Source organism: Merops nubicus, unplaced genomic scaffold (genome assembly GCF_000691845.1).
Source record: "Merops nubicus isolate BGI_N331 unplaced genomic scaffold, ASM69184v1 scaffold5971, whole genome shotgun sequence".
NCBI classification, from domain to species: Eukaryota; Metazoa; Chordata; class Aves; order Coraciiformes; family Meropidae; genus Merops; species Merops nubicus.
The window spans coordinates 1-12770 of NW_008588897.1; the positions used below are offsets into that span (position 1 = coordinate 1).

Here is a 12770-nt window from a genome sequence, read left to right on the forward strand (position 1 = left end):
TGCTGTGGGGGACAGTAGGAGCAGAAGGCTCCACATGTGCCAGTGAGAGCCAGGGAGTGCAGAGGGAGAGGGTCCTCAGGGGCTGCTGTGCTTTAGCATGTTTCAGATGAGTGTGGCCCCACTGCTCAGTCAGTTTGAATAGATGGAACAAGTCTGACATCTGTGGTTTTTTTTTTTTAGAGTGAAATGGGTGGAGTCAGAAATTTGAGGCTTGGATTTATCACTCTTAAGGTCTGTGGGCATCTTGCAGGAGCTTTGTGCAGGCCAGGAGAACTGGGGTGAGATGGTGAGGCTGAGGAACAGGAGCATCTCCAGTTGATATTAACCTCCTGCTGTTACCTTTTTGGTGAATCCTGGGAGGGTTTCATAAAGAACAGACTCGTTGTGTGGCATATGAGTAAATCCTGGCATGTCTGTGATGGATTAGTGAGTTGACCTTGAGCTTTAGTTTCTCCGTGGAGTTGCCACTGAAGTGGAGTGTTATGGTCTGATGTCCAGCCTGCTGCTGCCTGCGTGGGTCAGTGAAGGTTTTGCAAGGCCTGGCTCTTGGTTAGTGAGCTGTACCCAGGGTCAGAGCCTTGGCTTTTGTCTGCTTTGAGACATGGTTCCTGGTTGAATACTGTGTTATTGTTGCCTTTTCCAGCCTGAACGATTCCCATGTTCTCTGTCATGATGACCTCTGGAGTTCCAGGCACAATTACAGATCTAAATACTAACACAGCATTGATGATTCAGATATATTCTGACTTTGAGTTCAAACTTCATAATGCCAAAGGGCAGCTGCAATTCCAAGAGAGATGAAGGGACAGGGAAGTTTTGTGTGAGTTCTGAGTGTGAGGAAGCATCCACTGGGTAGGTGTTTTGCTGGGTTGAACGTGGATCTGTTTGAGGAGTGGGCAGATGTTGACTTTGCAGACAGCTGCATGGAGATCAGAGGCTTTTTTTTGCCTTCAGCTCTTTGAAGTTGCTCTAATGCTGGAGGTTCCTGCCCAGAGAGCTCTGCCAGCAGAAGGGATCCTGTGAATAGTCTTAAGTCCTTTCAGGCAAATGCAGCTGGATGAGTTTCAGTGGCCTGTGGCTGTGATTTTGAATTAACCCAGCAGGCTTTGCCTGAAGCAGAACAACCTCCTGTTGGCACAGTCTCTGGCTGGAGATGCAGTGACCAGTGTCAGGAACAGCAGCACCCTTAGGCAGGGGGTGTGCAGGTGAACGTGGGCACCTCACTGCACAGAAAGAATGGCACAAAAAGGAATGTCACCTGGTGTGTTTAAGGTTTCCCATCCAGATCTGATGGTTGCCCCCAGGGGCTGTCAGTCTGTCCCTGTGTGCTTACAGGGTGTCATGTTCAGCTTCATGTGCTGAGTGGCTGCCACAAAGCCAGGCATATATTGAAGATGCTTTTCCAGAGAAGGAGGAGGCCCCTCCCATGCTGGCCCTGCCTTCCTGAGGACCCCTGCAGAGGTGGGCTGAGCTGGCCATGGCTCTGCTCTCCTGCTGACCTCTCCTTCTTGCAGATGTTTAGCTTGCCCTCAGAGTTCACAGGCCATTGCTGCTGCAGGGCGTTCTCTGAAAAGCTTATTGTTGTTCTCCTTTCTCTAGAGTAAGAACAGTTCCTATATCTTTAAGTCAGGCCTCTGGCAGTGAAGCACTTTTCTTCTGGCTATCTCTTGTTACCTTGGCTGTGAAGTAACTGCTTCTAACGTGGGATCTATGCAGTGGAATTGTAACTGTCAGAACCCAGAGTGTTTGGTGAGATGGAGGGAAGGGAAAATCTGTCTAGGGCTGATGATTTAGACAACTACCCTGTACCTAGTGACAATTGTTTGCATAACTTGTTTTATATTTAACTTTGTCTTTCCAGTCTTCCATCCTGTAAGTCACTACTGTCACTTAAGTCACATCCTAGTGCTCAAAGCATCAGCTTAGAGGCAACTTTGGTTTCTGCAGCTCAGCTTTCTGCAGCAAGAGACCTCCCATTTCTACCTGTGATGCTATTACTAGTCTGAACTCCTCTGGTTTCAGGAGGAGGTGACTGGCTTGCAGAGGAGTCGGGGATTTCTCTTGTAGGTGCACAGCAGGATGCACCAAAGTACTGTGCCGGCCAACCAGAGGAGGCTATGGGTCAAAACATCTTCTCTTTTCCCTTCCCTGTGTCCTGAAACAACTAGAAGATTGTGCTCTCACGTTAAGGTTTAGTTTCTTCTGCTTTCATTTGAGCAGAAGTCTTCCAAGTGTTGCCCTTCCCTGCGGGGTGATAAGTCAGTCGTGCTGTGCTACGGTTGTTTCTCTGCCTTCCACCACCCTGCTTTGTAATGCCAAGTCTTGCCCTGATGCCACCAACAAGCCTTTGCCTGGGATTCGTTTGGATGGACCTGTGGTCCAGTGTGACGTGTGAAATTGTTCCTCTGCTCCTGCAGGGGTGGACCCTGAGTCTGCCTGTGCCAGAGCCGGGCTGCAGTCGTTCCTGTGCTAGGAGACACCAGATAACCTCTCAGAAGCAAAGAGGGAATGGTGCCAGGGGAGAAGGGGAGTTGGAACAGCTCTGAAGAGACATGAAAGCCCTGGAAAGCAGTCAAAGTCTACTGTGGTTGTGCACCCCTCACAAACTGCCACCTGAACTTGGACACAGTGGCCTGAGGAGCTGCTGGCCTCTCAGGAGGGGAACGTGCTGGATTTGCTGGTTGGGTTTGTTCCTGGTCCTCACCAGGGTGGGTCTGCGTGGTGCTCTTACCACTCTACTTCAGGCTCTGGCAAAGCAAGGCATTTGTTTCAGGGGAAAAACAGTAGCTACATCTTGGAACTAACAAAACTTAGGGCAACTCATAGTTTCCCTTGAAGATTTTTGGTTGGGGTCTAAATCTGACTTTGAGCATTGGGCATATCCAGGACTGTGGCTGGAGCTGTGAGCACTCGACAGCCTGACAACCAGACTGCAGATTTGAGCCTGTGGCTGGGAGGAGGCACTTCCATGTGCCTGCTGGAAGCCTGTTCTCTGGCCTGGCAGTCAGTAGGGCTGATTCAGGCCCTTTGTTTTGCTGCTTGGGTTTGATGTTGGAGGGTTTGTTCTTTTTTTCTTTTTCCCCTGAAAGTTACTGAACAAACCTGGTTGCTGGATAGTCCAGTGCTGATGTTTATTAAAATTTGCAGGATGTTTCAGGGTCACATCAGACTTCTCAGCCAGATAAGTGGAAGGATTCCTCTGGAAAGGTTTAGATGGGTGGTTGCAGGGACGAGAATAATGCTGTCAGTGGGGGTCTGCTGGGGAGAACCTGTGTGCAACGCTTGATTCGGAGCAGATGGTGAGCAGAGGGGGAAGGGGTGCTGGTTAACCCTTGGTTTTGAGCCAGTGTTTCCCCCCCTCACTCAGCTGCTCTAATTTGGCTCCATCTTCTGATGCTTAAAATGCAGAGTCGTCCTTTCCTCTTGTAGAGATCATCCTTGATGGGGAGATCTGCTTCCAAAAGATTTCGTTAGTGAGTGTCTGTGGTGAATTTTTAAAGATATAAGAGCAGTATGTTTTATCTTGTTGTATCTGAGCATGTAACTGATTGAAGGTAAAGGCATGGAAAAATTGTGTGTTCCCTTGAGAGAAAATGCTGTTAGTGCCACTGTGCAGGTGAGGAACTGGAGTACAGAGATGCTCTGCCAAAGCAGATAATTGAGCACAGGTTTTTCCACAGCTTATGTTGCTGCTGAAACTCTCAGCTTTAAGTGGATGCAAGCTAGGTTTTTGTTATTGCCTGGTTAAGTGTGACTATTTAGGGGACAGGCAGTGACTTTGCTCATTTTACTTTTCAGCTATCCCAGATGTTTGTTTCTGTTGTCTGATTCAAGCTACCAGATATCTGACAGAAAGGGGTCATCTCCTCAGCAGCCTGGAGGAGCCTCTGCTGGTACAACCCGTGTTTAGGGAATATGGGGTACCCAGAACATTCAGATACCAGGAAAATTAAGTGTGAGCTGAGGTTTGTTTTGAATGAGACACGAAGTGACAGGTGAAGAACTAGAGGTCTATTATAACTTCATAAAATACAGAAGTGTGTGTGTCATCCACTTGCCTTCTCTCTGCCCCATCAGACAGCAAGGAGTTACAGCCCTTTTTAAAGCTGTGGACAGCTTGTATTAGCTGTCCCAAATTCAGATGCCAGACTGTGGGTCATAGTAGCTCAGGAAGTTGAGCACTGAAGACACCAGGACACAGTTCTTGTCCTGAGGCAGTCTTAGCTGAGGCAGGGTGGTGTGCTCTCAGGAGAAGGGAGGGGTGGCATGGTGGGGGCTGTGGTACAACTGTGCTCCCAGGGTTTGACTTCTCTTCCAGGAGATGTGACAGCTGATGCATATTTTGTTTGCTATAATGTTATGCTTTTATGTCAGATGTCTGATATGTCCTGGGGCACTGAAAACCCTCACTCATCTAGAGAAAAACAAACGCTTTTTTGTCTGAGTGATTGTCTGTTTGTCTGTCACACTCATAGGTTGAAAACATCCTGCTGCATGATCGTGGCCACTATGTGCTGTGTGACTTTGGGAGTGCTACTAACAAATTCCAGAACCCTCAAACAGAAGGGGTGAATGCAGTAGAGGAGGAGATCAAAAAGTAAGTGTGCTTTTCCTTCCTAGCTTGGACACAGTTTATATTTCAAGGGCAATTTTTTCTTACACTGGGACTGAATTTTACTTGGGCCTGTTGCAGCAGATTGGATGCTGCTGCAGAGGAGTGTCTGCTGCAGGTAAATAAGTGCCTGGGGGAAGGTGAAACAATAAATTGGGCTTGATGTAATTGATTTGGACCTGAAAGACTGAGTGTACTAGTGCAGAGAAGTTGCCCACCTTGACAAGGTGTTCTGCTGTGTATGGGGTCAGTCTGTCTCTGTCCTTCATCTCTCCTGATGGCTCTGAACTGTGATACAGCAGATGACAGAATCCCTGTCCTCCATGAGCCACTTGCCATAAATCCTTGCAGCGACTAAGGGAACACATGGCCTGACTCCTCAGCTCTTCTTAGAAAATGTGAGGACCTTTAGGGAGTTTAATCTGGCTCCTCCTCTTGCCCTGTGCATGACCAGCTATAGTGGTAGCACCTAGGTGCATCTTGGTGCTTTTAAAAAGGGGAACTTACCTGGCTGCTCAGTAGGACCTAGATCAGGAATGGAGTGGAATCCAGGTCCTTGGTCTTGCTCTGGTTTTAACAACATAATTGCTGCAGGCTTTCCTGTTCTGTTAACACAATATTCTGGCTAGAAAGGAGCCTGATAGAAATGGTTGCCAGTGCCTCCATTTTGTTTGGATTCAGTTACACCTGCATGGATTTCCTAGGCTTGACTGAATTTTTTAGAGCTCCCATAGACTGGCTTCTCAGTCCCTTTGGAGAGCCCTATTTGTATGCTAGTTAACAAGCCTACAAAATCTTTGCCTTCAGCAGTGCCTTCTTGTGATCAAGGCAAAGAGCACACAAGGTGCCACAGCAAGAATTACTGACCTACTGGCAGGAAATCTTACCACAAGTCTTTTAAACTGTGGCACAGTTTCCAGTTTTTCTGTTTATAGTGATTTGTTAAAATGAGGCAGATTCTAGCTGTAGTTTGAGCAATGAAATAGTCTTTGCCTTGTTTACAGTGACTCTGAGCAGGAGTCCTAGTGTGGAAGGCTCTTTATTAGGAGCCATGTATCTGGTGACAGTCTGTGTAATACAATTGGCCAAAGTCCTAGCAGTGAGGACACTGCAGAGAAAATTTGACTGCTGGCCTTGTTAATGCTCTGAATTCTTAATATTTCTGTTCTAGTTGTTAAAATGACTGTTGAGTAAGTTGCTTGCTTTAGAAGGGTCTTGGTTACTGCTTTGGTTTCACAGGGCAGTTTTGTGTTATTGTTAGAGGTAGGTAGCTGATGCTGCTGTTAGAAGATTTTCCAATGGATTGTCATCTTTAGTATCCCTTTCCTTAAAAAGAATAGAAAAAGAGGGAATTTTGGGTTACTTGAAAACATGACATAGTGAAAATGTACCTAAATAACCCATTTCAAACTCACTGAGCTCTTTCTGCTGCAGGTACACTACGTTATCCTACAGAGCACCAGAAATGGTCAACTTGTACAGTGGGAAACTTATTACTACGAAAGCAGACATCTGGGTATGTATAAAAACCCCTCAGCACCACACAGCCAGGCTGCAGCCTGCTTGTGCTGTCACAGTGACAGGGGAACTGCCTGGCTGGGGCTAACTGAGTTTCCATAGGAGACTGGATGGTTTCTGAATGAAGAGTTCCTCTGCTTGATGTTTGAGTTGCTGCTGAGCAAGGTGGCTTGTGGATAAAACACGTGTTCTTTGCGTGCTGCCTCCCATGTGGTTTTAATGTAGAGATATATTAAATTCTGTGGTTGAATAGTGCAAACCTGATCTCATATCTTAAGAATTAAAACTGAAAATTCAGTGTATTGTCTTCTTGTGCCTGGGCTGGGGTGCAAGCATGTGGAATTAAAATTATGGGTTGGAATTTAGTAGAAAACAGAAAATAGACCTTCCTTCTAGAAGCAATAGGGTGCTTATCCTGGCCAGGGTAACACAGGTCTGAGTGGCCAGACCTGGCCAGAGACCCAGCTCTTGCACCACTGTTCTGAAGAATCAGTGCAGTCTTGTCACACTGATCATCTTGAGAGCAAAGTGCTGTGGTGTGGCCCGTTTCTGGGCGGCCTGATCAGGGGTGGAAACCTTCCCTTTACTTGGGATGGAGACCAAAAGAAGCCTGTGCTGTTTGTGGTGTAGTTGTACTGCCCTGAGCTGGGAGGTAACAAGGCAGAAGCAGTATGAGGAGAGTTTTAATATATTCTCAATAGCTCTACATCTGCATATACAAGAGGGAGAGTTGCTGGTGTGTCATCTGCTAGAAAGAGTCCTCTTTCCTCTGTGAGCCCAGCGTGGAGTCAGGAATGCAGCAGCCTCTGGGGCTCTTGCTCCTGGGTTCAGTGGGAGGTTTGTGGAACTGGGCCCTGGACCAGTGCTGGGTGGGTCACTTGCCTTGGTTGTGAGACCCAGAGAAGAAAGGTCACATCTGCAACAGCAGGAAGAGATTGTCAAGGCCTCAGAGGCAGCCAGAGGAGAACTGGGATCTGTGGTTGTTCCTGTGATGATGTGGAGGTCAAAGGGTCTCCTCTTCCTGGCTTGGGAGGAGTTCTGTTCTGGTGACTTGCAGAGCATTTCCAAGCCAGTGTGTGGTGGTGTGCACAGTGGGCCCTCCCCTTCAGGGCCTATTGCAGCACTTGTCCTGCTAGGAACCTCCCTTTCCTTAAATCTTACCGAGGTGATTTTAAACTAGAATGCAATTTAATTGTGAAACACTATGACAAAAGATATAAGCTGATGAGTTGCTCAGGAATAAACAACCTCCCCTCTCCCCTCTGAGATGGTGGGAGTGTTTCATAATTCGCCCTTTGTGCAAAAATTGTGTTTTCTCTTGAAATCAGTGGTGGTTCTTGCTGTCAAAAGCAGCATGGGAATAGATGGAAGGGTGACAGAACCTATCAGCTGCAGAAGTCTCTGGCTCTCTCTCCCTGGTCCATATTTCTAACAGTTGAAAGCTTGTTTGAACTTAAGCTTGGGAAAGGTTGGGTTTTTTCTTTGTCAGGCTAAGAGTTTTAAGGATGATGTTTACCATTTCTTTTTGCTGTTACTTTGCTCTGTCCGTGCAGTACGTGGCAGAAACAAGCTTTGCTTGTTTAATGGCATGAAGGGTCACACTGTGGAGCTGTGGGGTGTGGATGATACTCACATCATCCCCCAGGCTGCAGCGTCTCAGCCCAGTGAGGAACAAGCTCTGTGCAGTTTCCTCCTGTGCACTCTGCTTGTTTCCCAGTGGATCAGAGGGGTGTTAGTGTAGGGCTGATGGCAGGCAGGAGCTCTACAGCAGGACAAGCTGGAGCCCTCTGCCTCTTCCCTCTGATGGCACCTGGATTGCACTGCTCCCTGCCTTGCTGCAGTTGGTTAAACCCTGTCTCTGTTCTCTCTCTTTAGGCCCTGGGCTGCTTGCTGTACAAGCTGTGTTACTTCACCCTGCCCTTTGGGGAGAGCCAGGTGGCAATCTGTGATGGGAACTTCACCATCCCAGACAACTCCCGGCACTCGCAGGACATGCACTGCCTGATCCGTGAGTGGCTGCAGCCCCTGCTCCTGCAGAGCCCACAGCAGCAGAGGGCTTCCTCCTGCTCCCTGCTCCTGCACTAAAACAGCTGCTGTTTCTGGATGCTTACTGCTTGGGGTGGAGGAAGTGATCTTTTAGTAGCTTAAGAAGAGCTTGCTCTTCAAAAGCACTGGAGTTCTCCTGAGAGGGCTTCTCTGTGGCTGGGCTGTGGGGAGCTCTGCAGAAGGACAGGAGCACAGGCACCATTTGGCTGGAGTCCTGCAGAACTTGCACAATGAGCCTCTCTATGCAGAAATGTACTTCCCCAATAATAAATCTGTTTGGATAAGGAACTGAAAAGAACCACAGTGACTTAGACTGGAGATAAGAATTCATCTTCTGTGAATTGAGAAACAGAACTGAAATGATTTATAAATAACTCCCTGGCTAGAGTGAGTGTGTAATTAAAGGAACAATGCACTACTCTTGACAGAGCTGGGGCAGCTCTCTTATTTTCAGGACAGCATTTGATTTTTTTCTAGTCCCAATCTTGACTAATACAGAGTAGGATGTTTGCAGAGCAGGCTGGTGTTTTCTCTGATGTGGTGGATGTGGCTGGCCTGTCTTACTGCCCCAGTGACACACCAGGCTTGGATCGAGCCCTTTCCTGTGTGTTCAGTTGAGTTGGAAATGGAGAGGTTGAAACTGATGCTATTCCCTGCCCAGGGAGGCTGTTTTCCCTTCTTTGCTCTAGAGCCTTTGATGGCAGCTACAAGTCACCCACAGCTGCACTGGGAATATCTCCTAGTCCACCCTCGCTGTGTCTTGCCCCTTTCTCTCTGAGCCAGTTGATGAGCTCAGCTGATGGGTGCTCTGAAAGAGACAGGGCAGCCTGGTAGCATCTGATGATACCACAAGTAGAACCACAGAGGGGTTTGGGTTGGAAGGGACCTTTCAAGGTCATCTAGTCCAACCCCCTGCAGGGACAGGGACAGGGACATCCCCAGCTAGAGCAGGGTGCTCAGAGCCCCGGCCAACCTCCCCTGGGATGGTGCCAGGACTGGGGCAGCGACCACCTCTCTGGGCAGCCTGGGCCTCCACCCTCAGTGTAGAAAATGCCTTCCTTCTATCTAGTCTGATACACTGCCACAAGTGAACCACCTGAATCTGTTCTATTGCTCTGATATAAGCATCTCTGTCTTTTAAAGGGTATATGCTTGAGCCAGACCCTGATAAGAGACCTGATATTTATCAGGTCTCCTACTTTGCCTTCAAACTGGCAAAGAAGGAGTGCCCAGTCCAGAACGTCCAGGTGAGTGGCAAAGGTGTGGACTGATGTAGGGCTGTCTGGGAGGAGACTGGAGGTGGCAGTTGCTGAATTTTGAGTACTCTACTGGTTGCTCCTCAGCTCTGTAATTAGGAGGGTCTTTTTTTTGTTTTGTTTTGTTTTCTGTAATTAGCAGCACTCTTTGGGGTGTTTTTTTTTTTTTGGAGTAGTGGGGACAGAAATTCATGTTTTGTTTCATATGTGATTTTTTGTCCCTGATTTACCTCCTCACCTAGTTACCCCTGTGAGGCCAACCAGGAAATCTCGTGCATGTGAACATGGAAAGTGAGGCCATGGTTGTGAGCCCGACGTGGTTCCCAGGCCTGCCCAGCACAGCGTGTGCCAGTCCTGCTGCAGTGAGCTGTAAACCTCACAGTCCTGTCTGCTGCCTGGCTGGGACTGCAGCTCAACCATGCCAGACCCTGCATAACCATCTGCACCTTTTAGTGTGTCTTCATAGATTTCAATTTTAAAGTAGTTGACAAGTACTATGGTGTCACAGGCACCTGTGACATGACATTGGATTTTATTGTCTCCAGAGAAGAAGAAACCTTCCCCACACCATGTTGAGGTGTTATGTCTTGTTCATAAAGACCATAAATAGGTTTGGTACTGTTATGCCTATATTTATCAATAGCAGTATTTGGAAGTCTTGCTTCTGTTGGCCTCAGGTTGTGTTTTAAAAACATGCAGACCCTGCTGGGAGACTGTTGAGGATCCACATGCAGTGAATGGTCAAAACACTGAACCAGATTTTTCCCTTGTAGAGACTCCCCCAAACTACTGTGTCCTCATGATGTTAACATGAAGGAATGTGTCTGGCATGAGGAATAATTGATTTGGAGGTCCCTCAATCTCCCTGTTTCATTGCAATGCTTTTTCAAATTATTTCTGACTCTATTTTGTGTCCTCAAAATACAAAACGTGGTGTTTGTGTGGTCTGCAGAACTCTCCAATCCCTGCTAAGCTCCCAGACCCGGTTAAAGCCAGTGAAGCTGCAGCGAAGAAGAGTCAGCCAAAGGCCAGGTAACCACATCTGCATTCTGCTCAGTGCCCTCTTTCTACTGTCTGTTCTGTGTTTGACTGCTTCCTTGGGGGCTTCCACTTACACGTGGAGACAAACACTGCTGCTTCAGCCACACAGCCGTTGAGCTCATTGATCTGAAGGGCAGCAAATGCACCTACTGGGGGAGATTTTTCTGTGTGGGGAGGTGGGGGTGGGACTTGGGTGATACTCAGCATGACTCAACATCTTGGCTTTTTGTACTGGAGACATCTCTTCCCAGCAGCACTTGAAGTTCATGCACTCAGATGAGTCTGGTGTCCTGCACCCGGGGTACCTGGGAGCAGAGTCAGGCTGCAGTGCCCTGCAGTGGGCCTGGCCCTGGCCCAGAAACACGAGTGCCAAGACACTGCAGTGGGGACTGCTGCTGGTTGAGGTTGACCCTCAGCAGACAACAGTCTGACCCAGTAGTTCCTGTATGAAATTGCTGTGATTTCTGCAAGAGTCCTCTAATTTCTTCTAGGGGAGACAAAGCCCAAGCAGTCTGAGGAGCTCAGTTAGTGGGGAGACCACTCTACTGCTGTGGTTTTCCTCCTCCTGCTCGCTCTGCTGATGATACTCTAGCTGAGACTTACAAATTCTGTTGGATAAAGCTTGAACTTACTGCAAAGTGAGTGGTGCAGCAGTGGGTGCACTAAACCCAGCAGTTTTCTTCAGGCAGCTTTCCTCCTGTCTGTCCCAGGAGCCTGCTTTGTTTTCATAACTGAGTGCAGTTACTCCCACATCAGTAGAACAACTTGGTGTCTACCAAGCAAGTGTATCCAGAGGTGGTGTCTGGCTGCTTGGCTCTGCTGTGGTGTGGTTCTGGAGCTCAGTAAGAATTGAGCAGAGATTAAAGGAGATGCAATGATCTGATTCTGGGGTAGGTGTACCAAGTGTTGGTAACGATGGCGATTCAGACAGCTCTGTCCAAAGGTACCAGCTGCTCTTCTGTTGATTTGAGTACTTCATCTGCTCCTCTAGAACCCTTGAGTGGATTTAAACAATACGTTGTAGCACTTATTTGAATAAGTTGAGTGATTTTTGACAAGTTCCAGCTGTCCAAGAGGAGAAGATGCCACAGTTGGCAAAGTGGTCAAAATGACAGTGTTGGATTACTTGTTTTGGGTGCATCCATTAAGTTTTACTGTGCTTGCAGCTTTCTGGAAAGAGTTGACTTCTGTCTGGATGCCCACAAGTGTTTCACCTTCATCACTCACACACTGCTGAAGCATGGATGGGTTTTTAAACCCCTGCTCTATGTTGCACACACCAACCATCAGGCTAACAAACTCTGGTGCTCTTACTGCTCTTCCTTTGATTCCTCACCTTATTTTGTAGGCTGACAGATCCCATCCCTACGACAGAAACGTCCATAGCACCCCGCCAGAGACCTAAAGCAGGACAGACACAAGCCACCCCTGGGATTCTCCCCATCCAGCCAGCCCTGACTCCTCGGAAGAGGCCCACGGCGCCGGCAGCTGCACAGCCCCAAGGTGAGACCAGGCCCCCCGGGAGCTGCTGGGCACGCCGGGGGCACCTCCTAACAGACCTGCCCTGCTTTGGGTTCTGTGTCCCCTCCCCTTGCAGGACCTGCTGCCCTGGGCAGTGCTCAGCCCTCGCTCCCGGCCAGCGCCCCCCAGCAGAAGGCCCCTCAGCAGGCTCCAGCACAGCCCCAAGCCAAGCAGGCGCCAGCTCCACAGACCTCGCAGGGGCAGCCCCAGCCCCCTTCTACTCAGCCACAAGCCACCCCTCAGCATCAACAGCAGCTTTTCTTGAAGCAGCAGCTTCTGCAGCAGCAGCAGCAGCAGGGAAAACAGAGAATGCAGGCTCAGCAGGTAGGTGTGCATGGCCAAGTCTGTTACATGCTTACTGTGCCACAGGCCTGCAAGGCAGTGTCGTGGCTTCCAGCATCCTGGCTTGGGTCAGAAACCATGTGGCCAGCCAGAGCAGGGCAGGGATCATCCTCTTGGGCTCAGCACTGGGGAGGCTGCATCCTGAATCCTTGGGTAGGTTTGGGGCACTGCACTCCCAGAAGGACCTTGAGGGGCTGGAGCGTGGGCAGAGAAGGGCAACGGAGCTGCTGGGGAAGGGTCTAGAGGCCAAGTGTGGGGAGGAGCAGCTGAGGGAGCTGGGGGTGCTGAGCCTGGAGCAAAGGAGGCTCAGGGGAGACCTTCTGGCTCTGCACAGCTCCTGACAGGAGCCTGGAGCCAGGGGGGGTCGGGCTCTGCTCCCAAGGAACAAGGGACAGGACAAGAGGCAATAGCCTCAGGGTGCCCCAGGGGAGGTG

At 49.0% G+C, this 12770-nt stretch overlaps 1 protein-coding gene across 1 annotated transcript in view; it reads left to right on the forward strand.

Annotated features, from left to right (window-relative positions):
- Positions 1-4475: 4475 nt before the first annotated feature.
- The window catches only part of AAK1 (AP2 associated kinase 1), a gene marked incomplete at both ends in the record, with an annotated part of 41797 nt that continues 33502 nt past the window's right edge, over positions 4476-12770 (forward strand). The window contains 7 exons of the mRNA XM_008949392.1: positions 4476-4597; positions 6047-6128; positions 8006-8138; positions 9320-9423; positions 10385-10464; positions 11822-11976; positions 12065-12318. Coding sequence (XP_008947640.1) covers positions 4476-4597; positions 6047-6128; positions 8006-8138; positions 9320-9423; positions 10385-10464; positions 11822-11976; positions 12065-12318 — 930 coding nt within the window. The remainder of the gene's footprint in view (positions 4598-6046; positions 6129-8005; positions 8139-9319; positions 9424-10384; positions 10465-11821; positions 11977-12064; positions 12319-12770) is intronic.